General features: G+C 42.4%; 1 protein-coding gene across 3 annotated transcripts in view; it reads left to right on the forward strand.

Moving 5' to 3' along the window:
- Positions 1–26003, forward strand: part of RPS6KC1 (ribosomal protein S6 kinase C1) — a 126974-nt gene that overhangs the window by 15845 nt on the left and 85126 nt on the right. For 2 of the 3 annotated variants that reach the window (XM_020794630.3, XM_020794629.3), the window contains exons 3-7: positions 11604–11724; positions 15357–15472; positions 19295–19388; positions 20343–20399; positions 22657–23019. In XM_020794630.3, coding sequence (XP_020650289.3) covers positions 11604–11724; positions 15357–15472; positions 19295–19388; positions 20343–20399; positions 22657–23019 — 751 coding nt within the window. The remainder of the gene's footprint in view (positions 1–11603; positions 11725–15356; positions 15473–19294; positions 19389–20342; positions 20400–22656; positions 23020–26003) is intronic. The other variant, XM_078382945.1, reaches the window with a different exon arrangement.

Below are 26003 nucleotides of genomic sequence, written 5' to 3' on the forward strand. Positions count from 1 at the left end.
CCTTAAACCCTCCTCCTTATTCACCCTCGCCTCCATCCCTTCCCCCTCACTCTATATTCAAATCTTCCTCCTCCAGTACGGTCAACATAAAATCCTACTACTTAATCTTTACTTCCCACCTCCATCCTCCTCTTTGAATAGCACCTGGGTGGAGGTAGAGAACCTTGTCAACCTTAATCTGGAAGCTAATCCATCTGCCTACATTTTGATCCTGGGGGACCTTAATACCCGGTTAGGACCCAATAACTCTGTCCTAGCCAAACACATAAATCTGGAGTTTGATGAGTCATCTCCCCCCTGGCTCAATCGCCCAAGGTCTTCCAGAGACAAGATTATCACACCTCATGCTACCTTCTTAATTAACCTCTGTCTCAATCTTCACATTGCCATTCTTAATGGCACATGGGGTAAGGACATCCCTGGTGAATACACCCACCTCTCCATTAGAGGTCCAAGCGTAATCGATTACGCCATCGCTTCCCCAGCTCTTTTCCCCTTTCTCTCGGACTTCTCTGTTGGTGTTCGTGCTGACAGTGACCACCTGCCTCTTCTTTTGTCCCTAACCTTCCCTTCTTCCCCCTCCTCCCCCCAAATTCCCCCTTCACAACCCTCTTGTCGCCTTATATGGACTTCTCAAACAGAAGCTGAATTCTTCTCCTGGACTTTACTGCCAGAGATCTCCAATCTTAACCTTACCATTGCTACAACTGACTCTATCGCCACAGCTATCACCTCCTATAATACTCTTGTGGATTCCTTAATTACTTCCCTTAGTAGTCCAACTAATTCCCCATCCCATAACCGTGCCACTTCATGGTTCGACTCCGACTGTTGGCAGGCCAAGAAACATGTTAGATCTCTTTTCCACTCTTTCCGCCTTAACCCTACCCCAGCGTCTCTACAACACTACCTTACTGTCAGAAAGTCCTGCACATTACTTTTAGACTCAAAAAAACATTTCTTTGCTCAACGCAAGTGGTCTGATCTGCTCCAGGCAATTCTATCACACAACTACAAAGCCTTCTGGTCTTTGGTATCTTCTTCCACCACTTTCTCTTCTTCGGACCCTTCTTCTTCTATCCCCTCGGAGGAATGGATAGCCCACTTCTCCACAATTTTCTTCTCCCCAAACCCCAACCCCCCTTCCGATCCCTCGTTCCAGGCCCTCCCCGACTGGCCTCCTGTTACTTCTGAGGAAATACTGGATTTAATCAGCTCACTGAAGTCTGGTAAGGCCCCAGGCCCTGATCAAGTCCTCACTGAGATTCTGACCAGTAACCCCCACTGGTGGTCTCATTCCTTGGCTAACTTTTTCACCTTAGTTAACCACTCTGGCATCCTTCCTAACTCTTGGTTAATCTCCACTCTGATTCCAATATTCAAAAAAGGTGATCCCTCTCTCCCTAGCAACTACCGCCCAATTAGCCTTCTATCTTTTATTGGCAAACTTTATTCAAAATCTCTTCTAGCCAAACTTTCTGCCTGGGCTTCTTCCATTAATCTTCCGGGGAAAGAGCAAATTGGCTTCCGCTCTGGAGCCTCTACTCTTGATCTCGTTTTACTTTTATCCCATTTAGTTGAAAAATATTCCATTCATCACAAATCTAGTTTGTTTGCTGCTTTTGTTGACCTTCAAGGTGCCTTCGACTCTGTTAACAGATCCCTCTTATGGGACAAACTATCTCAATGGGGCATTGATCCTCGACTACTCTTTCTGCTTAGGCGTCTCCACTCTTCAAACACATGTCAGATTCGCCTCCCAAACTCCAATACACTAACTGATAGATTTCAAGTTAACAGGGGTGTCCGTCAAGGGTGTATATTAGCCCCGTTACTGTTCAACTTATTCCTTGCAGATCTCCCTCCTTTCTTATGTAAAGCTACTAACTCTTCCCCCTCTCTTAACGGTGCCCCTCTCTCAGTTCTCCTCTATGCTGACGATGCAGTCTTGCTGTCCCTCTCCAAAGCCGGGCTGCGTCTTCTTCTAGCCAAATTTCAAGACTACTGCTCCATCAACGATCTTAGCATAAATTCTTCCAAAACTAAAATAGTTGTTTTTTTCTAAATCTAGCCCTCTATCCACTTGGACAGTTGGTACACAATCCTACCAACAAGTGCCAACCTTTAAATACCTCGGGCTCACTTTCCATTTCAAACTAAACTGGGCCTCACACAAAAAATCGGTCATTTCCACATCAACATCCCAACTCAATGCAATTTCTAAATTCCACTACTTCTCGGGCAACCAGTTTGTCCCAGCAGCCTTGCATATTTTCCAGTGCAAACTCCTATCCCACCTTTTTTATGGCGTCCCCATCTGGATAGAGGCATTGACTCCATTGCCGCTGTCTTCTTTAGAAAGATCTTAGGTGTTCCCAATATGATTCGCCTCTCCACCATGGTACTTGAATTGGGAACCCACCTTCCTTCTACTCTTGCCTGGGTCTCCACTTTCAAATACTGGCTCCGTATTCATCTCCACTCTAATTCCAATTCTCTTCTCTTTGACCTTCTTAGTGACTCCTACACTTCGAATTGGTTTAAACTGATTGACTCCAAACTTCTATCCCTAGGACTGGACTTAGAATCCCTTTTCGACCTGGGATTACAACAGGCCCATTCCTTGATCAAACACAAACTTTGACAGCTTGAGTTTGAGTCACTTTCAGCTGACTTAAACCCCACTTGTTCTCCCCTTTTTTTCAGTCTTCCTCCTTCCCTAGGACGCCCTTCTAACTATTTCTCTTCACTGACCAACCCTGGTCAGAGAAGAGCATTTATGTTAGCTCGCCTCAATATCTTCCCTTCGGCGGTTCATGCAGGCCGATTCGCTAAGATCCCCCGTGCAAATAGGCTCTGCTTTTTCTGTCATACCCTCCCAGATTCCCTGGACCATATTTTATTTCATTGCCCGGCGCATTCATCTCTGAGAAAGCTGTTTCTCGAACCGTGGCTTTCTCTTTTGCCCAACTCCCTATCCTTTTTCCTGAATGATTCTTGCCCGCGGATTACATCTGCCGTTGCAAGATATCTTTTGGAAATTTCCAATTTAACCCATTACCTATGATACTATTTGTTGAGTGTATCACCTATTTTATGTTTACTCTGATCATCGCTTGGCTTGTACCTATGTTTTGTTGTTGTCCGTTTATATGCCAATAAAGGTTTCGAAATCAACTTATGTAAGATATTTAAGAAGTGGTTTTGCCATTGTCATCTGTCTTGGCAAGGTTGACAAGGTGTTCTTTGGGATCCAATGACAATGAACCAACCAGTGGAAGGAAAGACACAACCTTTATTAAAGAGACAATAATGGGAAGTATAAGGAGTGAAGCAGTAGAGAGAAACCTCACACCTTTCCTGCTTGCCAGGCACATGAACCCTGGAATCAGTAGTTGAGCAACATCTTCTGGAAATTTGGTCTACACAGAGTCTCAGAAACAGCCAGAATACCTGGCTTTATACACCATTTCAAGCCATGCACCTCCTCATTAAGCACATCTCTATATAGCCAACTCTTTGGGTGCTTACATTTCACTAACTGGCAAAATGATAGCAGAGCATCTCTCTAATTAGAAAGCTGATAACAAAGACATCAAAGGACAGCAGAATTGGATGTCAAAGCATAGCACCTGCTAGGACTGTGCAGACAATAAGGTTCTCCTTATTGTTTTGAACTTTTCACCCCAGAATAATGAGTAAATAACTCTTGGCTTTCCCAGGTGACCTTCAGTCACCTGGCCAGATGAGACTGGATTCTATCACCTTCCAGTAGATGAAGCCTTCACACAAAAAACTATTAGTATCCTCTGATCTCTGTCAGCATCCAATGATACCTTCAACAGCAAGCACAGAGAAGAATATTGCTGGGTACCACACTAAACCTCCTCACCATTACAGTCATTTCCTGCATGGATTCCACACAAACTCCAGTGACTGAATGGAGATTTAAACTCAGGTCTCCTGAATCCCGTTGTGTCACACTGTACACCATACCACACGGGCTTCAGCTACTATATAGACCAGGGAAGAGCAAAAATAAGTTCTTCCCAATTGTGGACTGCACCTTTTGGAATTCCTCAGCATTGACTGTTTGAGGCTGATGGAATTTATAGCCCAACAACATCTGGAGGCCCACACCATGCTCATCCATGATATAGACCATAAAAGTTATTTATTGAGATGGCCAGGGTAGAAAACAAGGCTGGGAAATAAGATTTGATAAAGGAGAACCAAAGATAGGAATATGTGAAGCTATGTTACTACCAGACCAGTCATTTTTTACATCCAGGCCAGTGTTGTCTGCTCTGATTGTCAGTGACTGTCCAGGGTTTCAAACAAAGTTCTTTCCTGTTGCTTGATTTTCAAAATTAACTAGATGTGACAAGGACTGAATCTGGGACCAGCTTTGTGAAAATTATGTACTTTTACTGATGGGATATGGGTCCTTCCCTAAAGAAGACGTCAGGGAGGAAAAACTGATAGCAAGTGATATAGGATGCTTGAAGCTAAGATATGCAGCTCTGGAAAACCTCATAGGAGTAATGAGCTTTGATGGGGTGATTGTCCCATCAGGTACTGTTGAAGATGGGGAAGACAGGAAGGATGTTCCAGGCATGGATCAAACAAACAAACAAACAAACAAACAAACAAACAAACAAACAAATACCTACCTACCTACTTCATACCTACATACATACAGATCTGGATCCCTAGGCAGTAAATGGAATAAACAATTCTTGTTCTGTTGTATGTGTGCGTGCGTGCTCAACCACTCACACAAATAAATTAATAATAATAAATTTATTTAAATAAAGAAATAGATTGGGATCCCTGAGCAATGAATGGAATAAACTATTCCGCTTTTGCTGTTCTCTGTTTGTGTGTGCGCATCCTCTCACATGTCTGATGTGCCCAGTGAAGTGTGAGGAACAGCCCAATAGATTCTCTGAATATATCTTGACATACTCCTCACACGCAAGCCTTTTGCTGGAGATGTTTGTGTGAGGGAAAAAACAGTTTCTCTTTACGCAGAGAGCTGTTTTGGCAAATGAAGTCAATGCCTGGACCTGATATAAGAAGTCAAGGTGAAGGAAGAGTTGGTAGGAACAGCCAAAAGGATTAGTAACAGCAGGTGAGTGGTAGGATAGATGCTTGGGGCCTCTTCTGCTCTGACCCTTCCTTCCTTCCTTCCTTCCTTCCTTCCTTCCTTCCTTCCTTCCTTCCTTCCTTCCTTCCTTCCTTCCTTCCTTCCTTCCTTCCTTCCTTCCTTCCTTCCTTCCTTCCTTCCTTCCTTCCTTTGCTTAAAAAGGCCCCTCAAGTCCTTTGGGGGCTCAGGAGACAATTGTGTCACGTTGTTGATCTCCCTGGATTTTTTTTAGACCCAGAGGAGCTTTTTCAAAATCAGAGGTGATCAAATGTCACTTCTGCTCTTGAACCTCCACCAGCGTAAAACAAGTAATGAAAGCATGGTGAAGTTGCTCCTTTAGAGAACATAAGGGCCCCTTTTCATGAAACGATATTAGTGGGTGGAGGAGCTGAATTGTCATGGGATTCAGAGGTGTGACTGAGGACCTTGAGGGCTGCGTGTAGACTGAGATGTCTCTGTATGTCTGTGTGTATGTCTTGTTTTCTAAATTTTGTTGTCTGTCTCTCTTCTGTGCTTGTTACTTCAAAGCTCAACTTGCTGATTTTGGTGGCTCTTGCTTCCAGGTTAAGCGTGTGAAATCATTGTCTTCCTGTATAGATGAGATGTTCTGATCTCATGGGCTGAAAGTCTAGATGTGCCCTTTTCTTTGCCATTTTTGTGCTTCTGTGTCTTTCTCTTCATTTCTTCTCATCTCTCTTCTTCCTGTTCCTGTTCCATTGCCAGTGAATGATTTGTTGGTGATACAGGTGGCATAATAGATTCCATTCTTTATTGTTTACCTTTCCAAATAATTTTGACTCTTGATCTGCCCAAATGTGATCTATACAAGCTGTTCAAGGCTAAAAAAATCTACTGTATATTGTGGCCTGCTAGGTGATAGATAAGTCTCTTACAAGTATGAATAAACCTGTTACTTTTGCTTCCCTTCGATCCAGGTTTTTAAAAATCCTAAAAAATCCTAAATCCTTACCCTTTTGTTTAGAAATTTGTTGATTTGGACATATTCTTAGAAAACACCAAGTAAAACTAAAATGTTTCATCTCGTTGGTCTTCCCAAATTCATTGTGGAGAAGACCACATTGTAACTCTGCGTTTTGCAAGCATTAAATAAGGGGAGTCGGTAAAGAAAACAAGAGGTACCAGTAGTAGTTGAGGTCTACAAACATGCATGAATATGCAGGGATTCAGACTCAGATTTTTCAAAAGAAAATCATGTTGCGCCTACCTGGCATGTTGTTTGAGTCTGACTGAAAAAGAGTCTTGACAACCTGATTTTACCAGTATAAAAGATGAACACATGGGGATTGAAATCCAATCTAAGCACACTAAGTCTTTTGCCTGGCTGGACAAATTGATCAGTATTGTTTTCTCCCACATTTTTAGGTTTGTCAGATTTTAGGGTTTTGGGGTCCAGGTTTCAGGTGTTGGGAGTGGGATGCTGCCCACTTGGCAACTCTGTATTTGGGGGTTCATTGTCATGGCTACTGGAGATGCCATTTAGCCGGGCTGAGAAGTATTCTTGTCTTTTTCATTATCTTGCATGCTCTTCTGCTGATGGAATTCACATGTTGGTCTTTAAATAAATCGAGTCTCTGCATGGCTTGTCCGTTACACAGTCAAATTTGGAATTGTTTCTGAAGAGTCTGGTCTGCGTGATATTATAAAGATCCATGCCCAGTGACATCACAGTCCCGCTCCCCTGTTCTCTGACTTTTGCCCTGAAAATTGAGGGAATTGAAAGCAGCTGACCTGACAATCCAATGCATTGGAAAATTTTCTCCCATTTATGGATGAAGCACTGTAGTAAATTGTGATCAAGTCCAGTTGCAAAATCCATAGTTCATTGTGCACTTGATGAGTAGTGATGTCTGTTGGATAAAATTGCATTTGGCTTGATGGATTGAACATTGCACAGGCCTGATCAGCTTCAAGCAGAATTCCCCCTCTGTGCTATTCTATCAGAAATAGTAACAAGACCGTCTATGCTCTTAAAACAACAGCAGCAGTCATGCCATCATTTTATTACTTGTGTAATACAGTGGTGCCTCGCTTAATGACGATAATCCGTTCCAGGAAAATCGCTGTTAAGCGAAAACATTGTAAAGCGAAAAAAACCTCAGTGAAATGCATTGAAACCCGTTCAGTGCGTTCCAATGGGATAAAACTCACTGCCCAGAGAAGATCCTCCATACGGTGGCCATTTTCACTGCCTGTATAGTTAGGAATCCGTCCCTAAACACAGCGGGGAGCCATTTTAATTACCCGGTGGCCATTTTGAAACCGCCAATCAGCTGTTCTAAAAACGTCGTTTTGCGAAGAATTGGTTCCTGAAGTGGGGAACCGATCATCGCAAAGCGAAATCCCCCTATTTAGACCATCGTTTTGCGATCGCAATTGCGATTGCAAAAGATCATCGTTAAGCAGATTTGTCATAATGCAGGGCAATTGTAAAGCTAGGCACCACTGTATTAGTGTTTTCTGTAGTTGCTCAAATTAGATTTTAGGCATAAAACATACTTGACTTTAGGCATAAAACATACTTAAATCATGACCATGTTTTGGTACTCACATGTTGCTTTCTTTGGTTTGCGTTGGAAGAAAACAAAAAACAGAGGAAACTCAAATCTTATATATTTCCACACAGAAACTGAAAAATGCACTGGCCAAAATTATTGGCACCCTCAAGTTAATATTTGGTAGCACCCCCTTTGGAAAAAATAACTGAAATCAATCGCTTCCTGTAACCATGAATGTTTTTCCACAATTTTTCTCTCAAATCCAAAGACCATTCTTTACACTTCATTTTTTCCTCCATGTTCATTTTCACATATAACACAAAGGTTGAGTCAACTTTTCTCCATCTTAACTGGTTGCAAGTGTGATTACTATATTGCCAACATCTCTTACTTGCGACAGGTGAGTCTAAATACAAATTAAAGAAGCATCACATGCTTAACAAGCAATTATTTCTTACAATCTATACAGGGTGCCAATAATTTTGGCCAGTGCATTTTTATGTTTCTGTGTGGAATTATTCAGATTTAACTTTTCCTCTCTGATTTTTTTTTTTTTGGTGTTGTTCCAATGCAACCAAAGAAACGAACATGTGAGTACCAAAACATTTGCAACTGCAACAATTTTCTGAGAGAAGGGTTGCATTTTCTGTTAGAATTGCAAGGGAGTCAATATTTTTGGCTATGACTGTACTTTGGGAAACCAGAGTCTGTACATAAAAACACACTTTGGCCCAGATGGAGGGTGCCAAATGAAATGTTTGTGACATCTGCTGGAAAATAATTTGCTGTTTGTCCGTATGGAATATCTGTTATTCAAAACTAGGAAAATTAGGATGCACATGCATGTGTGCATCGGTGGTGGTAGCCAGAGAGCAAATGGTGCAGTTTTGGTTAAACTGTGGCTGAAGTTATGTATAGTAGGGTAAAAAAATGTAAAAAATTAGAAGTGCTTTAAAATCATAGTATTTGCTTTGATTTCCTTTTCAACAAGAAAGCTGGAATTACTCTGGGCGCATCTTTCTGCTTTTGAATATTGTATTATCAATCAATACAATGGTTAGTAACCAAACCCCGTCAGCCACATGTTTTGTTAGGGGAATTACAGGTAAATAGCAAAACATGGATCTTTTTTGTTTTCTTGGTAGGAAACCATCAGTTGGAGCCCTGCAATGTACGGAGGGGCTATGAAAACGTTTTACCTGCTCAGCTAATGGGAGGAGATTGAAGTGTGTGAGTTGGGGGGAATATGTGGACCCATGGGAACCATACCCAAAATATACTTTTATGTATGGGCTTTGTATTTAATGTGGAGATCTGAAGAGGGCTTCTAGCTGTTAGCTGGAATGTGCATGCCCACTTCCTCTCCTCCCCTATAAATCCTTTTGCATTTTCTCAGATGGCTACAAAGGTGTCTGGGGAAGGGGGACAAGAGAGGATTAGGTGATGGCCAAAGCATCTTAGGATACTGCAGCTCTCTTTCTGGGGAATTGATATAACAGGAATGGATCTGCTGCCTTGCTAGGAATGCTCAAGTTATTTGCCTCCAGCTATGCTGTAATATCTATGTATAAATTCAAATATTGCAGGATTTGCCAGGTCTCAACCATTCCTCCAAAAGGAAACCCAAAGGAGGTAAACAGAGAGTTTAGAAAAGTTATTTCTCAGGGACAGCAACTCCCAAGGGTCAAGCTTGCTGGAAAATATTGGGACTTGCTGTCTAAAAAGGGAATTTTTCCAAGCTTGGAACTTCTCGAGAAAGTGGTGATGCACATTGGAATTTATCCAGCAGAGATATGATTAATCTGCATCTATTTTATGCAGTGTTAGAGTCATTTTTATAGTGTTCTACAAAAGATCCTTTTTGTCGACTTCAGCAGATATTATTAAACTTCCAAGGTCTAAAATTAAACCTTTACACAAAAAGGTAGTTCACAGTGTGAGGACTCAGTTATCTGCTGCTGGGCTAGAGAAGCATATCCTTCCTTTGTCTCTGTTCGCCTCCACTTCTCATCTCCCCCAGCCGGACAGATCAGTGGTGAAAGTCGTAGTTCATTCATATTCAGAGGATGATGACTTTCCCAGTCTAGATCTAGTGCACCTCCTGAATCAGGCAGTGTGATTTACACAAATCTGCGCGCAAGTTGCCAGAGAGCAGAGACAAAAAACACGATATTCCAGAAATCTTCCATAGAACTGGGTAACAGTTGGGCTGAAAGCAGGCTATGACTCCCATCATTTTGTAAGCAAGAATCTGCTTACCTGGAAAAAATTAGCAGTTAGCATAAAACCCGCTGTGGCAGATTAATTTTTCTGCAGTCTTACCTAAACCATTTTAAAGTTTGTGTACACTTGAATGTTAGCAGCCTTTCCCCTCCATTACATATCCATCCATCAGCAAAAATAATGCTTTAAGAAGTTGATGTGCTGTACTAGCCACTTACTGCTGCTTAATGGATTTCTCTTCAGTTTCTATATTTTATGAATTGTACAGCATCACATGAAAATAGCATGAAATACAAAATAGAGAGAAATGCATGAGAGAGAATATTTTAAAATCAAAAATAAAAGAAATGAACAGATATTATTAAACTGGGTTCAGTTTCATGTTTTGCTTTTATCTCTAACAAGATTTTTGTAGCATTGTTCTATAAAGCGTATTTCCGAAACTTTTGATATTTTCCTTGTAATCCAGGCATCTGTTCTAAAGAAGTCATAACATATATAAAAGGGCATCATGTCTTATAGAAATCATCTCTACACAAAGATCTTTTTCTCATTTTTCTTTACTAATTTCTCTAAAGTCACTGATACCCGTAGTACAGTGATGGTGAGCCTTTTTGAGCCCGAGTACCCAAACTGCAACACAAAATCAACTTATTTATTTCAAAGTGCCAATATTGCAATTAAAACCTGAATGCTGAGGTTTCAGTTTAGAAAAAACAACTACTCCTACACTGCAAGGGTTAAATGCTTGCTGTTGTTTTTTTTTTCCTATGAGCAGTATTAACAAAGAAATACTTACTGGTCCTCCAATCCCCCACTGGGTTAGACCGGGAATGGTCACCATTGCACCCCTCTGCTGGACCATTGCTCCAGCAGAGGGGAGTGCCAAAATCCAGGTTTGGAGGACAGGTAAGTATTTCTCTATGGCGACTTATGGCTCATGTGCCCACAGAGAGGGCTCTGTGTGCCAGCTGTGGCACGTGTGCCATAGGTTCGCCATCACTGTCGTAGTATCTGTATCCAGATGTACATTGAAATCTTCCCATCTTGTGAAATGGCCTTTATAGCTACTGCTAACAATGAAATTAAATGTTTATACAATAAATTTTTATTTGTGCCAATGAATAAAGAGAATAATGTGAAGTCAGTGTCATATTCAATTTTTTTGGCCTATTATACATTAAATCAAATTAAGTATACAGTGTCTTGCTAGCATTTGTTCACCTTGAGACATTCTAGCCACATGCAATGAACTGATTCCCTGTATTTGCCATATCTCCTGCAGGGGAGGAATATGATAATGTTGTGTTTTGACATTTTCATTTGGCCTAGATTCCACCAAGGTGCTAGTTTAAGTCTTAGTTCTGTGAATTCAACAGAAATTGATTCAAATGGAATGGAGGACGGTATTTTGTTCCATTGCACCTCAGAGTAAAATTTTCCTAGGGCTGGTTCCCAAGCAAGTTTTGCCCAGTTTAATTGTTATCCAGCTTAATTGTTAATTGTTCCCTTTCAGGGAACATTTGGTGCACAAGGAAGCTGTCAACTGCAAAAGTCAGGCTAGATTTTATTGCTTTAGCTAAAGATTTTTATGTAACATCAAAGTCTCTCCCACTAAGCTACTGTGTTGATTTCTGCCACACTTAGTAAATGCTCAATCAGCGGTCATAATTGCCTCATGGGTGTGTTTGTTTTCTGTTTTGTTTTTGCTTCAGATAGTCGTTTGGAAGAGATACAGTGACTTTAAGAAATTGCACAAAGAACTCTGGCAGATTCATAAACACTTATTCAGACATACAGAATTGTTTCCTCCTTTTGCTAAAGCAATAGTATTTGGTAAGCATTTTTTAATTGTTAAAGATATGCGAGTGTAGCTGATGGATGAACAAATCTATGAATATTCAGAGTTCTGTACTATGTTAACAGAACTTTGGCTTTGATTTAAAAAATCCTCAGTAACTGCAGTAAGATTCTGTGTGTGTGTGTGTGTGTGTGTGCATGCACGTTTCTGTATGTGTTTTTTTAGTATTATGTTCAGGCATAAAATTGAATAATTGATGTTGAACCCCCCCATTAAGCCTCCCCCTGTTTGAAACATGTACTAACATTTAATGATTACTGTAGATGCATACAGTCATAAACCATACATTAAAAGATCTACAAATCTACGCTCACTCCTGGACGTTCAGTATAGGAATAATTTGATGTCTTCTTTTTTAATTTCCTAAATGTACCCTGTTTCCCCGAAAATAAGACCTAATCTGAAAAAAAGCCCTAGTATGGTTTTTCAGGATGCTCGTAATATAAGCCCTACCCAAAAAACAAGCCCTAGTTAAGTGAAACCCTGCCCTCCACCATTGTGCAGCATTGTGCAGCAATCAGAAGATGATGACATGACTGCAAAATAAAACATCCCCTGAAAATAAGCCCTAATGCGTTTTTTGGAGCAAAAATTAATATAAGGCCCTATCTTATTTTCGGGGAAACACAGTATGGCCACGATGTCAGGAAAATCGCAGGATTGCTTGCAGGCCCATAGTTTGAGTATGTTCCTTCATTACATGTGTGTCTTCACTAACCATGGTTAGCTCCAAACTCCCATTTCCAGCTGTGGTTATAAGATTGTTTGCAAATGACAGTAACTATGGGTCAAATAACAGTGGTGAGTGAAACTGCAGTATAGATGTAATGCTAGTGGTGTTTAATTCCGAAAATGGTTGGGAGAGGACAATTTACATGTGGGATGGGAGGAGGGGAAAGTATCAACGAAAAAGTCTGTGGCTGATTGTGGCTGTACTTTAGTCTAAACTCCCCCTCCCCCATAACTATGTCTTTTAACCACATTTCTAACTCAAAACCTCATTGGAAGAATCTGTATGGTTTCAGACATGGTACTTGGGTATTATTATTTTCTTAAGCCATTAGAAGTCATAGTATGCTGTGTTTGACAGGAAAAATCAACAATAAGAGTGAGGTATGGTCCTGATCCCATAGCTTCTTATAAAGTCTGCTGTAAACTTATGTACATGCAAACTGCTTTCTTCTTATGATCAGCACCAGGCTGTATTTGATCTGAATCACAATTTAAATTATTGCTTAGAAAGTAATGACTTAACCATGTCTTTCTCTCACACACACAGGCTATAACCTTAACATACATTTTCACAATACAAACTTTCTGCAATCTTCTTGTCCAGATTATCTCAACCTCTAATAACATATGTATTCATTTTGTCATTCTTACAATCCCTGCCTATACAGTGATGCCTCGCAAGACGAAATTAATTTGTTCCACGAGTCGTGTCGTATTGCAAAATTTTCATCTTGTGATGCGCAGTACTAACGGTTGTGCAATTTAAAACAAACCCAATCCCCCCAAAAGGAAAAAAAATTCATCTTGCGAAGCGCGGCTATAGAAAAATTCATCTTGCGAGTCACCAAAAAAAGTGCAAAACGTTTCGTCTTGTGAGTTTTTCGTTGCTTGAAGCATTCGACTTACAAGGCATCACTGTAACAGCGTGCCAGTTGGGACTTCTGGAAATGGAAGCCCAAACCATCTGGTGGGTCAAGGGGCCCAAACTATAGCTCCAAGTACTGTTGCTTATGAAGCCAAGGTAGCACCACCCATACCCAAAAAGGAGATATCACCCGGCCCAAGGGAACTGCAGTTTTTCAGAAGTATGAATGTCCATGGTAGTGGTGGGGAGTACTGGGGAAAACTTGCAGAAAGCAGCCAAGTAAGAATTGAGGATGCTGTATGAGCTTGAAAAAATGAATGACCGTATGGGTAGGAGGGCAGAATAGGGACAAATATAAGAAAAGAAAAGGAGGGTGGCAGGGGAACCCTGTGTCTCGAAAGAAGTCATGGCTGACTGGCTAGAATGCTAGAGGGAAGTAACGTATGCTCCAAAATACACTTCCTCTTTGAATTGCACAAGTCCGAGCAGCACGGTTTTGGTTAAACACAATTTCTTTTCCAATAAATAAGTAAATATTTAAATAAAATAAATACATATTTAATAAACACTATGTTGGTATTCGTCTCCAAGAAGTGGCTTGAGAAAGGTGAGTCAGGCTTACCAAGCCCCTGTTACTGTTGGTGCAGTGGCCTGCGGGTCCGAGGATGGCAGTCTGAGTGGCCCCCTTCTCCTAGCCTGGTGGCTCCATGTGGTGGTTGGGAGGGTGCTGGGGCATGCTGGGAAGCTCAGGAATCTCTCTCTCTCTCTCTCTCTCTCTCTCTCTCTCTCTCTCTCTGTGAGTCCCCCTATAAAGTCTAATTGGTAGTGAGACTTGATGGGGCCTGGCTGACCCTTTGACCATCCCTTCCCTTGTCTGTTTTAAGGCCCAGGGAGATCTTGCTGAGAGCCAGTGTGGTGTAATGGAGATTAGGAGTCAGGAGATCTGGATTGAAATCCCTGTTTGGCCATGGAAACTCACGGGTGGTGGGGAGAGGGGAAAACGGTAAAACCGCTCCTGAAATATCTCACATACCTTGAAAACCCCATAAGGGACACCATAAGTCAGATGCATCTCGACAGCACATAACAACAACTGGTTTTTTTGTTCAGAACTGAAAGTGGTCACTAAATGAGATCAGGGATGGGAAAAAATGGCTAGTAATCATGACTCCATAGAGCACATTTAGCCTTTTTTGGGCCCAGAATCTGAAACCTAGTGGTGAGCATGTGGGGAGCATGTGAGGGGCAGTTGCCTGCCCCTAATTTAGTGTAATCGTCTCCATAGGTTTGAGGATTTGAGCCTCGTTGAAATGGATTGAACAGTTACAACAACTGGGCCCTGTTGTCTTACTTCCCAGTTGAGATGCTTTTGCTTGGAAGGTTTTACACTTATGGATCTGAAACTGAAGTTTCTCTGCGGTGGGGTGGGGTGGGGGATCCCTTTCTTGGCCCAGGAGCCAAATTCCAATTTGGAAATAGTCTTTGTGGGCCACATTTTAGTAATAGAGAAGATGAAGGGCTCCAAGAAGGATACAAAGCAACATGTGTGGGTATTGCTGCAGTTTATGCCATGCAAAGCACAGATCTAAGGCTCTGTTTTGAATTAACTGAATAGCTGATGTTGTGTTCTATGTAGGATCAAGCTTGTAGCTGTGTTCAGCATAGATATTTGCCGATGACAAGCCTTTCCTTATTTAATTTCTGGGATTTGATGGACATATGTTACTGTCTCTTGGCTAAACAAGAGCATGGCTTCACCCATCCTTAAAAAAAAAAGGACAGAGCCTTGGATTCCATGAGTGGCTGCCAGATTGTATCACTTGAGCGACCGCAGAACACAAGATTCTGGGGACATTTGAGAACGGGGAATGGGAAGCTTGCCGCTGTCTCCCGAAGCGATCTACTTAGTAGACGGATGTCTTTTCTTCTTGGTAGTTTTTTTTAAATACAAGAAGATGGAGATAAAAAGGCATAATTATTTCTCAGACTGTTGATCTTTTCATGTTTCAGGGCGATTTGAAGAGAGTGTGATTGAAGAGAGAAGACAGTGCGCAGAAGATTTGCTTCAGTTTTCTGCCAACATCCCGGCGCTCTTTAACAGCAAACAGCTTGAAGATTTCTTTAAGGTTAATACTTCTGAGCCAATCTATTTCCCTTAAATGATCCCACTTGGCAACAGGAGTGAAGTCCTTGTTCTTAGTAGTGCTACGTTGTTAACTATGAATGATTAGGAAATACTCAAGGCTCTTAAGCCACCCAGGCCATCTTTGAATTCCCCATCCACAGATGCAGTTGCGGATGATTAGCCTCCCAGGGAGGTGAATTAGAAAAGCCTGCCATGCACTCCTCTCACTAGATCTAGATTTGCAATACAGTGGTGCCCCGCATAGCGACATTAATCCGTACCAGGATTAACGTTGCTATCCGGAATTGTCGCTAAACAGGCCGCTAACAATGGAGTGGGCCACAGCTATAATAAATGGGTCTCTCCTTGAGGGCAGATTTCCATCTGCCCTGAAGGACACACTCATTAGGCCCATCAGGAAGAAACCTAGTTTGGCGGCGGACAAAATTGGCAACTATAGGCCCGTCGCCAATGTTTCTTTCCTTAGCAAGGTAGTCGAGAGGGTGGTGGCCGACCAGCTTCAGGCGCTCCTGGATGAAACAGATGCCCTGGATCCATTCCAGTCGGGCTTCAGGCCGCACCACGGCACATAAACGGCTTTGGTCGCCCTGTGTGATGACCTATTGAGGGAGGCCGATAGGGGCAAAGTGTCCCTGTTGGTCCTCCTCAACATCTCAGCGGCCTTTGATACCATTGACCACGGTATCCTCCTGGGGAGGCTCTCCGAGTTGGGAATAGGTGGCCTGGCACTGTCCTGGCTCCGTTCCTTCTTGGAGGACCGCCCCCAGAGAGTTCAGCTTGGGGAGAGAGTCTCGGCCCCGTGGAGCCTCAATTGCGGGGTTCCACAGGGGTCGATTATCTCCCCAATGCTATTTAACATCTATATGAGGCCGCTGGGTGGGGTCATCAGGGGGTGTGGTGCTTCGTGTCACCAGTACGCGGACGACACGCAGCTCTACATCTCCTTTTTGCCAACTGCAGGAGAAGCCGTCCTGTGTCTTCAGCGCTGCCTGGGGACTGTACTGGAATGGATGCAGGAGAACGGGCTGAGGCTGAACCTGGACAAGACGGAAGTACTGAGGGTGGGCCCTCCCACAGTTGGGGATTTGGGAAACTCCCTCTCCTTTGGGGGGGTGACTATCCCTGCAAAGGATGGTGTCCACAGCTTGGGGATCCATCTGGACCCGGTGCTCTCCATGGAGTCACAGGTGGCGTCGGTGGTCCGCACCGCCTTTTTTCATCTTAGGCGGATAGCCCAGCTGCGGCCCTACCTGGATGTGGGGGCGCTCACCATCTTAGTACACGCGCTCGTAATCTCAAGATTAGACCACTGTAATGCGCTCTACGTGGGGCTTCCTTTGAGGTTGCTGTGGAAATTACAGGTGGTGCAGAATGCGGCAGCCAGATTACTCAGTGGAGTGAAAAAATTCCAACATATTTCGCCCACTCTGGCCGCACTGCATTGGCTGCCCATCAGGTTCCGCATCGACTTTAAAGTGCTAACGCTTACGTATAAAGCCCTAAACGGTTTAGGGCCTCGATACTTGGCGGAACGCCTACTCCCACCAAGTTCTACCCGAGTCACACGGGCGAGCCAGGAGGTGAGGCTGAGGAGCCTAACGCCGAGGGAGGCCCGAAAAGAGAAAACAAGAAATAGGGCCTTCTCGGCGGTGGCTCCTCGCCTTTGGAATAACTTACCTCCTGGTATTCGCGGAGCTCCCTTGCTGGGCACCTTTAAGAACTTATTAAAGACTTGGATGTTTCGGCAGGCCTTCTCACCAGATAGCTTTTGATTTTCTTCTCTCCTTTATTGTTTCCCTACTTTTAATTGTTGTGGTAATTATGTTGTTTTATTTTATTGTATTTTATCTCTGCTGTTGGCCGCCTAGAGTAGTCCACCGTGACTAGATAGGCGGGATATAAATTAATTAATTAAATAATAATAATAATAATAATGCCATGTCCATCTGATGGCTCTCTGGAACCATGCTCAAGGTTGCTGAAGGCTCCACAACTGGCTGGGCATGTAACATCATCAGCTACCAGTGCTCCAGGGGGTCACATCTGACCCATCTCCTTGGGATGCACTCTTGGTTCTGCAGCAGGATGCTCCCAGTCCACTGAGATGTGTCAGCTGCCTGGGACAGTGTGATGTTATGTTAAATTATTGAGGTGATATATATGCTATTAATAGTACAAGTCCTTCTCCTTGCTATGTAAGTAAATGGAAGGAGTTACAAGAAGAGAACAATGTGCCAAGAGCAGCATGACCGTACGTGGATAATTAAAGCTGGGTGTGGATATTACACCTTAGAGTAACAGCTTACTTTACATAGGAAAGCATTGTTTCTGTTTGTACATCTGCCCATCCTACTACAAATGTACTGTATCACTTTCAAGCCTAAAGAGAGAGGGGGCCTGGTAGTCTAGCTGCAGACAAATCACAGCTAACCTGCGATTTTCCATCTTAAGAGTGCATATTGAGCTGGCTCTCAAGGGACTCCAAGGGTTCCATTTAGATCTTGGAAAAGTTATTTTTCTTAAGAGCACAGCTTTCACAGTTCCCTGGGGGATTATAGGAACTGCAGACAAGAAAGTTAAGTTTTTCAACCTCTGCATCAAACCCATTGTTAGGGTTGCATTGCATGCTTCTCCATGTCTACTTTTTCCCCATATTGAGCTCCAGGTGACATACAGGGAGGTACCCAAGCAGGCTTGCATAGAGGTACTGATAAGATGACCCCCTCCATCTCTGTCACTATCTGTATCTCTGTCTGTGATTCTGGTGTCCAGAGTTCTGCTTCCTTTTTCTGGCTTTTGTTCTGATCTCCTTCCCAATTTTTCCTGGCTGGTGGGAGGCAAGAATCCTTAAAAAGGTCTTCTATTCCCTTATGTTGCATTTTACTGCTGCTGCAGAACAGGAGCGGAACAATGACACATGAAATTGATTTGGATACTAATAAAACATTGTTTTCTTCCATGCTCTTTATTGGGGCAGGAGATGCTGGCACATGCATATCACATAGACCAGTGGTCCCCAACCTTTTTCGGTCCACGGACCAGCTGGAGAAGGCGAGGCACCCCCCGTGCTCATGCGCACTAGCACGCGCACACCCGTGCCCATGTGCAAACTACGGCACAGTGTTTGCCTGGGTGTGCTCACGCTCATGCGCATGCACAAACAGTGGCACGGTGCTTGCATGGAGCATGCTGGAGCGCCGGTGCAGGCACAAATGGGCTGTGGGGTTGGGAGGTCTGCAGCCCAGTCCAGCTCAGGCCATGGACCGGCACCGGGCTGTGGACCAGGGGTTGGGGACCTCTGACAGACTATTTCTGCAGCAATATCAGTGGTAATACACCAGTGTTGCTTGCAAAGAAAGGTCTCATGCATGTGGACTAGATGTCACATTTTATGGAAGTGGAGTTTAAGAATATACAACTGTTTTAAAGTAAATTTTTCTAGAATAAAATTCTGCAAAAGATAAATATCAGTTTAGAATATTGCTTATAGAGAAGTGCAATATGTTCCATTTTGGGTTGCAGTTGAGTGTCATGGCTTGAGATATTCATTATACATTCCATCTCTTTGCTGGACACAAGTCCTCACCAGTGTAGCTGCAGTTAGCAGGATGACAGTATTTGCATTATGATATTAGTCGTATTCTGGAAGAATAGAGAGTCTTGGAGTGTAGAATCAGAGATCACATGCTATGTCTTTATGGTTTGGTCCCTTTTGTTCTAGCTTTCCCCAGGGGAACTGGAAATGCACTGATTCACAACAAATACCTGCTAAAGTTGTGTTAATGTCTTTCTCTTTCTTAAGGATGGAGAGGTGCATGATGGGTCTGAATTGATTGGTCCTGCAGAACCATTGCTGGATTCCTTGACAGACAGCTTATCCATCTCCAGTTCTGAAGGTTGGCTTCTGCCTTGTTGTCTTTTGTGAGCTTGTCCACTGCCCAGGTGACAGAGTAGAAAGCCGGGAGGCTCCAGAAATTCATACATATACCTCATCTGGAAATAAGGGTGGGTGATACCTTTATTAGACCACTAAGATCTCACAAACAGTAGCTAGATTTTGAGTTTTGCAGGACTCTTCCTCAAGCTGGGCATTACAGAACTGGGAATGGTGCAGAAGAAACATAAACATGGCCAAATACCCTGTTTCCCCGAGAATAAGACCTAACCTGAAAATAAGCCCTAGTATGATTTTTCAGGATGCTCGTAATATAAGCCCTACCCCCAAAATAAGCCCTAGTTCAGTGAATCCCTGCCCTCCACCACTGTACAGCAACCAGAAGAAGATGACATGACTGTATTTAAAGAAATGCAGATTGTTGTACATGAAAAAAAGAAAACATCCCCTGAAAATAAGCCCTACTACATTTTCTGGAGCAAAAATTAATATAAGGCCCTATCTTATTTTTAGGGAAACACAGTATAGGTGCTAGTCATTCTTATTTATAAGAAGGTCCAAAATGAGTGTTGCAGAACTCTGAGGAACTTAACATCTAATGACTTTTTGTGGGATATTTAGTGGATACCTAATAAAGGTATTGCCCACCCTTGCTTTTGGATTGTATGCAAACACAACATGGCTTTCCCCCCTTTTTTCATAAATGTAACTCCTCATCTTTATGCCCTCTAGATGGCAGCATTAGCATTTCGGCTGTAACTGTCAGATCCATAAATACTTGCGTGCTTACCCAGGACTTCGTTCATGTTGCACATAAGAGTCCCAAATCCTGCTTTTCTTTAGTAATACTGGAGATACTTAAAATACTGGCCTGCACGTAATTGCTGTATTCTTAGCAGGTTTTACTTATTTTCACTTATAAAACTCATTAAATTCTCTTCTACTTTTTTTAAAGCACGCAAGGATGTTGCTGTCCTTGAGGATGTGATGATTAGCCAGTCAGAATATGGAGGTAAGATTGAACTGAGAGAACCTTGTATATTTATTTTTCAGTGTTTTAACTTGCTGCTTTTGAGTTGAGTGGATGCCTTGAACTGGACTATATGTAGCAGAGTTTCTTTTGACTGTGAGCATATCGCTGGGAGCTTGTTTTGTGACTGACAAATACTCAGGTGGAAATTATATTTAGGTGCCAAAGTACTTCAGATTCTGAAACCTTGACTTCTCCTGTTGCATGGTGGTCCTGGCATGGGAACCTGAAGAAGCTTCGGTAGAGAGGGAGGTTGAGGCAACCATCACGAGCGAAAATGCAAACAGTAATGAAAAAAATAATGGGGAGGGCATTTCTTTTCGTGGTAGGTATATAAAAGTGCTGCTCTTGGATTTGCTGCTTGTTGAAATCTTCTTTGTTTGAAGATCTGTGGATTGTGGAATATCCCCAGTATTGACTATCCAAACATCTTAATAATATAAAGTTGTTTAGAACAGTGGTCCCCAATCTTGTGCCTCCAGATGTTCTTGGACTTCAACTCCCAGAAATCCTGGCCAGCAGAGGTGGTGGTGAAGGCTTCTGGGAGTTGTAGTCTAAGAACATCTGGAGGCCCAAGGTTGGGGACCACTGGTTTAGAAGAATGATTCCCAACCTTGGCTCCCCAGATGTTATTGGACTAAAAATTCCAGATGCTTTCACCACTAGCTGTGCTGTTTAGGATTTTTGGGAGTTGTAGTCCGAGAGCATCTGAGGACCCAAAGTTGGGAAGCACTAGTTTTTTAGAGAATTTAAGGTATCTTATATATGCTGTCTCAGTCATCCTTACAAAGATTCTGAATGTATTTCAGTATTATCATCCTTATATTGGAGATTATGATAAAAGAGGGCATGATGTATAAATAATAATAAATAAATAAAGTCATGGGTTACTTCTAAAAAATTACAAGGTTGTCATAGTGAATTGGTAGCAACAGTACTAAATCAATACTGAATAACAGCTGCTAGTTTGCTTTAGGAATAAGAAAGGGGAGAAGAATTTTGGTGTGTCTGGGGTGTGTGTGTCAATTTTTTACCCCTGGGCCCTACTATGGGCCACCCCCCTCAATGAAACCAAAACTAGGAGGTGAGGCTGAGGAGCCTAACGCCAAGGGAGGCCCGGAAAGAAAAGACAGGAAATCGGGCCTTCTCGGCGGTGGCTCCTTGCCTCTGGAATAACCTTCCCCCTGACATTCGTGCGGCTCCCTTGCTGGGTATTTTCAAAAATCGACTAAAAACACTGATGTTTTGGCAGGCCTTCCCCTCAGCTAATTCCTGATTTTCCCTTTTTCTTCTCTCCTAGCATTTGCCCCATCTTGTTTAATGTTTTTCCCCTTATTTAAAATTGTTTTAATTATATTGTTATATGTCTGTTGTAAGCCGCCTAGAGTGGTCCTGAGGGACTAGATAGGCGAGATATAAAATAAATAAATAAATAAATAAATAAATAAATAAATAAATAAATAAATAAATAAATAAATAAATAAATAAATAAATAAATATTAAACTTTTAAAAAATAAAATAAGGTGCTCTCAGGCTGCCTGTTGTAGCAGTGAATTGTGTTGAACAGTGAAGCACATTGGAGGCTTCCAGGACAGTAATTCTCCTTTTTCAGTGTGATAGGTGTATTTTTTCACCTCTAGAAGGAAGCTCTGGAAGCCTGTAAAGACAGGTGGATCGGCCACATGTTGACCATCTATTGTGTAAGATGAGGATGGGCAAGCACAGCAGGGCTGAGGAAAATTGTTAAACATTATTTGAGAACTCAAAGGTTGCATTTGGGGGGAGGGGTGGCAGCCAAAATTGGCATATATAATTTTAAATGCTTTTTTAAAAAAACACAGATTGCTTTTGTTAACTTAAAAATGAGTTCACTAAGAAAAAAATGTTCTTTAAACTGAAAAAGTCCTCTTGTGCCCTCTGGTGGCAAAAGTTTTTTTAATTTAAATTTCTTTTGTGAGGTGAGGGATCATCATCATTGTAAAACTGCAGAGCTGGAAGGTAGCAGCTGGGGGGATTTGTAATGTGGCAGAATTCCTCCCCCAGAATGGACAAGGAAGCTTTCTGGGCAATTTAAAAAACAAAATTTCTTTTGAGGTATGAGGGACAGAGTGCTTCAAAAATGCCCCTGAGAGTCTGCATGTTGCTCATCCTGAGGTAAAAGACACCACCTCAAAGGAGAAGATTGGGCTAGGTGAGCCCTTAAATTCTTCCTCACTCCCTTCTCTTGTTTCCTTTCAGGTTTCTCCAGTGACAGTGACCTGATTTCTTTGACTGTGGATGTGGACTCTCCTGCCGAGTTGGATGATGGAATGGCATCTAACCAGAATTCTCCCAGTAGAGCCCTTGGCCTCAGCTTTCCTGCTGAACTTCCGTCACAGGCCTCTGCCCTTTCGGACCATGAATGGAGCAAACCTGATGGCGAGAGAGAAAGCCGTGGTCTCTTTACAGGGAGCTTAAAGGCCAGGCTTGGACGGCGAGATTACTTAGACAAAGCAGGGGAACTGATCAAGCTAGCCTTGAAGAAGGAAGAGGAAGAAGATTATGAGGCGGCGTACGGCTTTTATAGGAAAGGAGTTGACCTCCTCCTGGAAGGGGTTCAAGGTATGATCCTGCTGCTCCATTTTTTTTTCAGCATCTGAAACAGAGTTTGGAAAATTTATTTAAACTGCAAAATTCGCAGAACCGCTTAGCCACCGTGACCAGTGGCCATACTGGCTGGGATAGGATGGGATGTCTGCGAGTTGTGATCACCCCAACAGTAACAGTTTCAGGCTGTGAGCCGAAGCTTTTTTAAAGGTTACCTTAAGAGTCTTGGTCTTGCTCCTGTTAGCAAATGTAGGGCTTATTCAATCATTGTTATCTCACAAATCTGAAATGTATGCATCATCTAGTTCAGTGGTTCCCAATCTTGGGTCCACAAATGTTCCTGGACTAAAACTCTCAGAAGCCCTCATCACTTGCTGGGTTGGCAAGGATTTCTGAGAGCTGTAGTCCAAAAACATCTGGGAACCTGAGGTTGGGAGCCACTCTAGCTGAAATTTTGGTCTACTAGTTCATTTGCAACTGCTGTAAATCTCTGAGTGCAACTTAAGTGGCTCCATAGAGACATTCACAGTCATGCATTAATTCATTAATTTTTTTTTTTAAAAAAGGCTGAGGCGGCTAACGATAGCCCTAAGGCACATAAAGAACTGAAACAAAGTTAAACAATAGGCCTGAAAACCCAAACTTTGACAACCAAGAAGAGTGGTTCATGTTGCCAATCTTGACAAAAAGCATGGAAAATTAAAAAAAAGATTTTAGTCCCACTCAGGAAAAAAAAGTGAAGCTTATTTCTGGGGCCAGTCTGGCTTTCCTTGTGAGGGAATTCCATAATTGAAATGTCCCGCTAATCAAACCTCTTTTCCTTGTGGGAAATTCAGCAGGATCTTAGATGATCTGGAAGTTGAGTCATGGAAACTGGACTTCTTTTTTATTAGGTTGAAACATTTTGCTACTCATCCAAGTAGCTTCTTCAGTCTGAGGAGAGTTGGTAGGAGACTCCACGTTGCTTTCACTTTCCCTTGGTCTGAATAGGCTCGTTGGACAAAGGACAGGGGGGAGGGTGAGTGAAAATCCCACTTCTGCATTCCTTCTCCACCCATTGTCCTTAACAGTCATTAACAGTGGCCTTTCTGGTGAGTGTGGTCCCAGCATGATAAATAGGAGACAGATTATATCAAAGGCCTCCATCCCTGTTGAGTGAGGGATTTTCTGTATGCACAAGTAGATGCACACAACCCCTCTCTCAAACTGGCTATCTTCTCAGTCAAAAATGTGTACATCATCAAATCAATACATCTTGGTTATCAAAATATCAGGACCTCACCTGGATGACTGAGAATCTTCACAGACCTCAGATGATGATTGTAATAAGGAGCTATTTTCTCTCACCTCACCTACAGCTCTTGTTCAAATAAACTTTCAACAGTTTTCAAAGAGATGCAGAAAGTAGTTTGTTTGACATACAGTCATTGCCAAAAATATTAGCTCCCTTGCAATTTGAACAGAAAACACAACCCTTCTCTCAGAAAATTGTTGCAGTTGCAAATCTTTTGGTACTCGGTTTGCATTGGAACAACACAAAAAAGAGAGGAAAAGTCAAATCTGATACAATCCCACACAGAAACATAAAAATGCACTGGCCAAAATTATTGGCACCCTGTCTAGATTGTAAGAAATAATTGCTTGTTAAACATGTAATGCTCCTTTAAGGATCTCAAGGCTACAAGTCCATCTCCAGAGATCTTAATGTTCCTGTGTCCACTGTGCGCAATATCATCAAGAGGTTTACAGCCCATGGCACTGTAGCTAACCTCCCTGGATGTGGACGGAAGAGCAAAATTACTGAAAAATTACAACAAAGGGTTGTTCGAATGGTGGTACAGAACCCAGATTAACTTCCCAACAAATTCAAGCTGATCTGCAGACACAGGGTACAACAGTGTCAGCTCGCACTCTCCGTTGCCATCTGAATGAAAAGGGACGCTATGGTAGGAGACCCAGGAGGACACCACTGCTGACACAAAGGCATAAAAAAGCAAGACTGGAGTATGCCAAAACATATGTGACAAAACCACAATTCTTCTGGGAGAACGTACTGTGGACAGATGAGACAAAAGGAGAGCTTTTTGGTCAAGGACATCATGGCACTGTTTACAGAAAAAGACATGAGGCATTCAAGGAAAAGAACACAGTCCCTACAGTCCAACAGGGTGGAGGTTCAAAGAGGTTTTGGGGTTGCTTTGTTGCTTCTGGCACTGGATGCCTTGACTGTGTGAATGGTACCATGAAATTTGAATATTACCAAAGAATTTTGGGGCGCAATGAAGTGGCCAGTGTCAGAAAGCTATGTCTCCACCAGAGGTTATGGGTCTTCCAGCAGGACAATGACCCAAAACACACTTCAAAAACACACTCAGAAATGGTTACAAAGCATTGGCCAGCAGTGAGTCCAGATCTGAATACCACAGAACACCTGTGGAGAGATCTCAGAACAGCAGTTGGGAGAAGGCATCCTTTAAATCTGAAGGCCCTGGAGCAGTTTGCAGAAGAAGAGTGGTCCAAAATTCCAGTAGAGAGGTGTAAGAAACTCATTCATGGTTACAGGAAGCGATTGATTTCAGTTATTTTTTCTAAAGGGGGTGCTACCAAATATTAAGTTGAGGGTGCCAGTAATTTTGGCCAGTGCATTTTGGGGTTTCTCTGTGGGATTGTATCAGATTTGACTTCTTCTCTGTTTTTTTTTGTGTTGTTTCACTGAAAACCAAAGAAATGAACATGTGAGTACCACAACATTTGCAACTGCAACAATTTTCTGAGAGAAGGGTTGCATTTTCTGACATAATTGCAAGGGTGCCAATATTTTTGACCAGGACTGTAAGCCATTTTTATAAGCTAGGATGCAAAGCTGACTGCATCAAATGAAACACACTTAAGATTAAACACAGTTTGTTTGTTTGGGATAACACCATGAAGCTTTAATTGATCCACAGTGGTGGGAAAATTTCAAACACCCCATGGTATGCAACCTCTTGGGAGAATGG

Source organism: Pogona vitticeps, chromosome 1 (assembly GCF_051106095.1).
Source record: "Pogona vitticeps strain Pit_001003342236 chromosome 1, PviZW2.1, whole genome shotgun sequence".
NCBI lineage: Eukaryota > Metazoa > Chordata > Lepidosauria > Squamata > Agamidae > Pogona > Pogona vitticeps.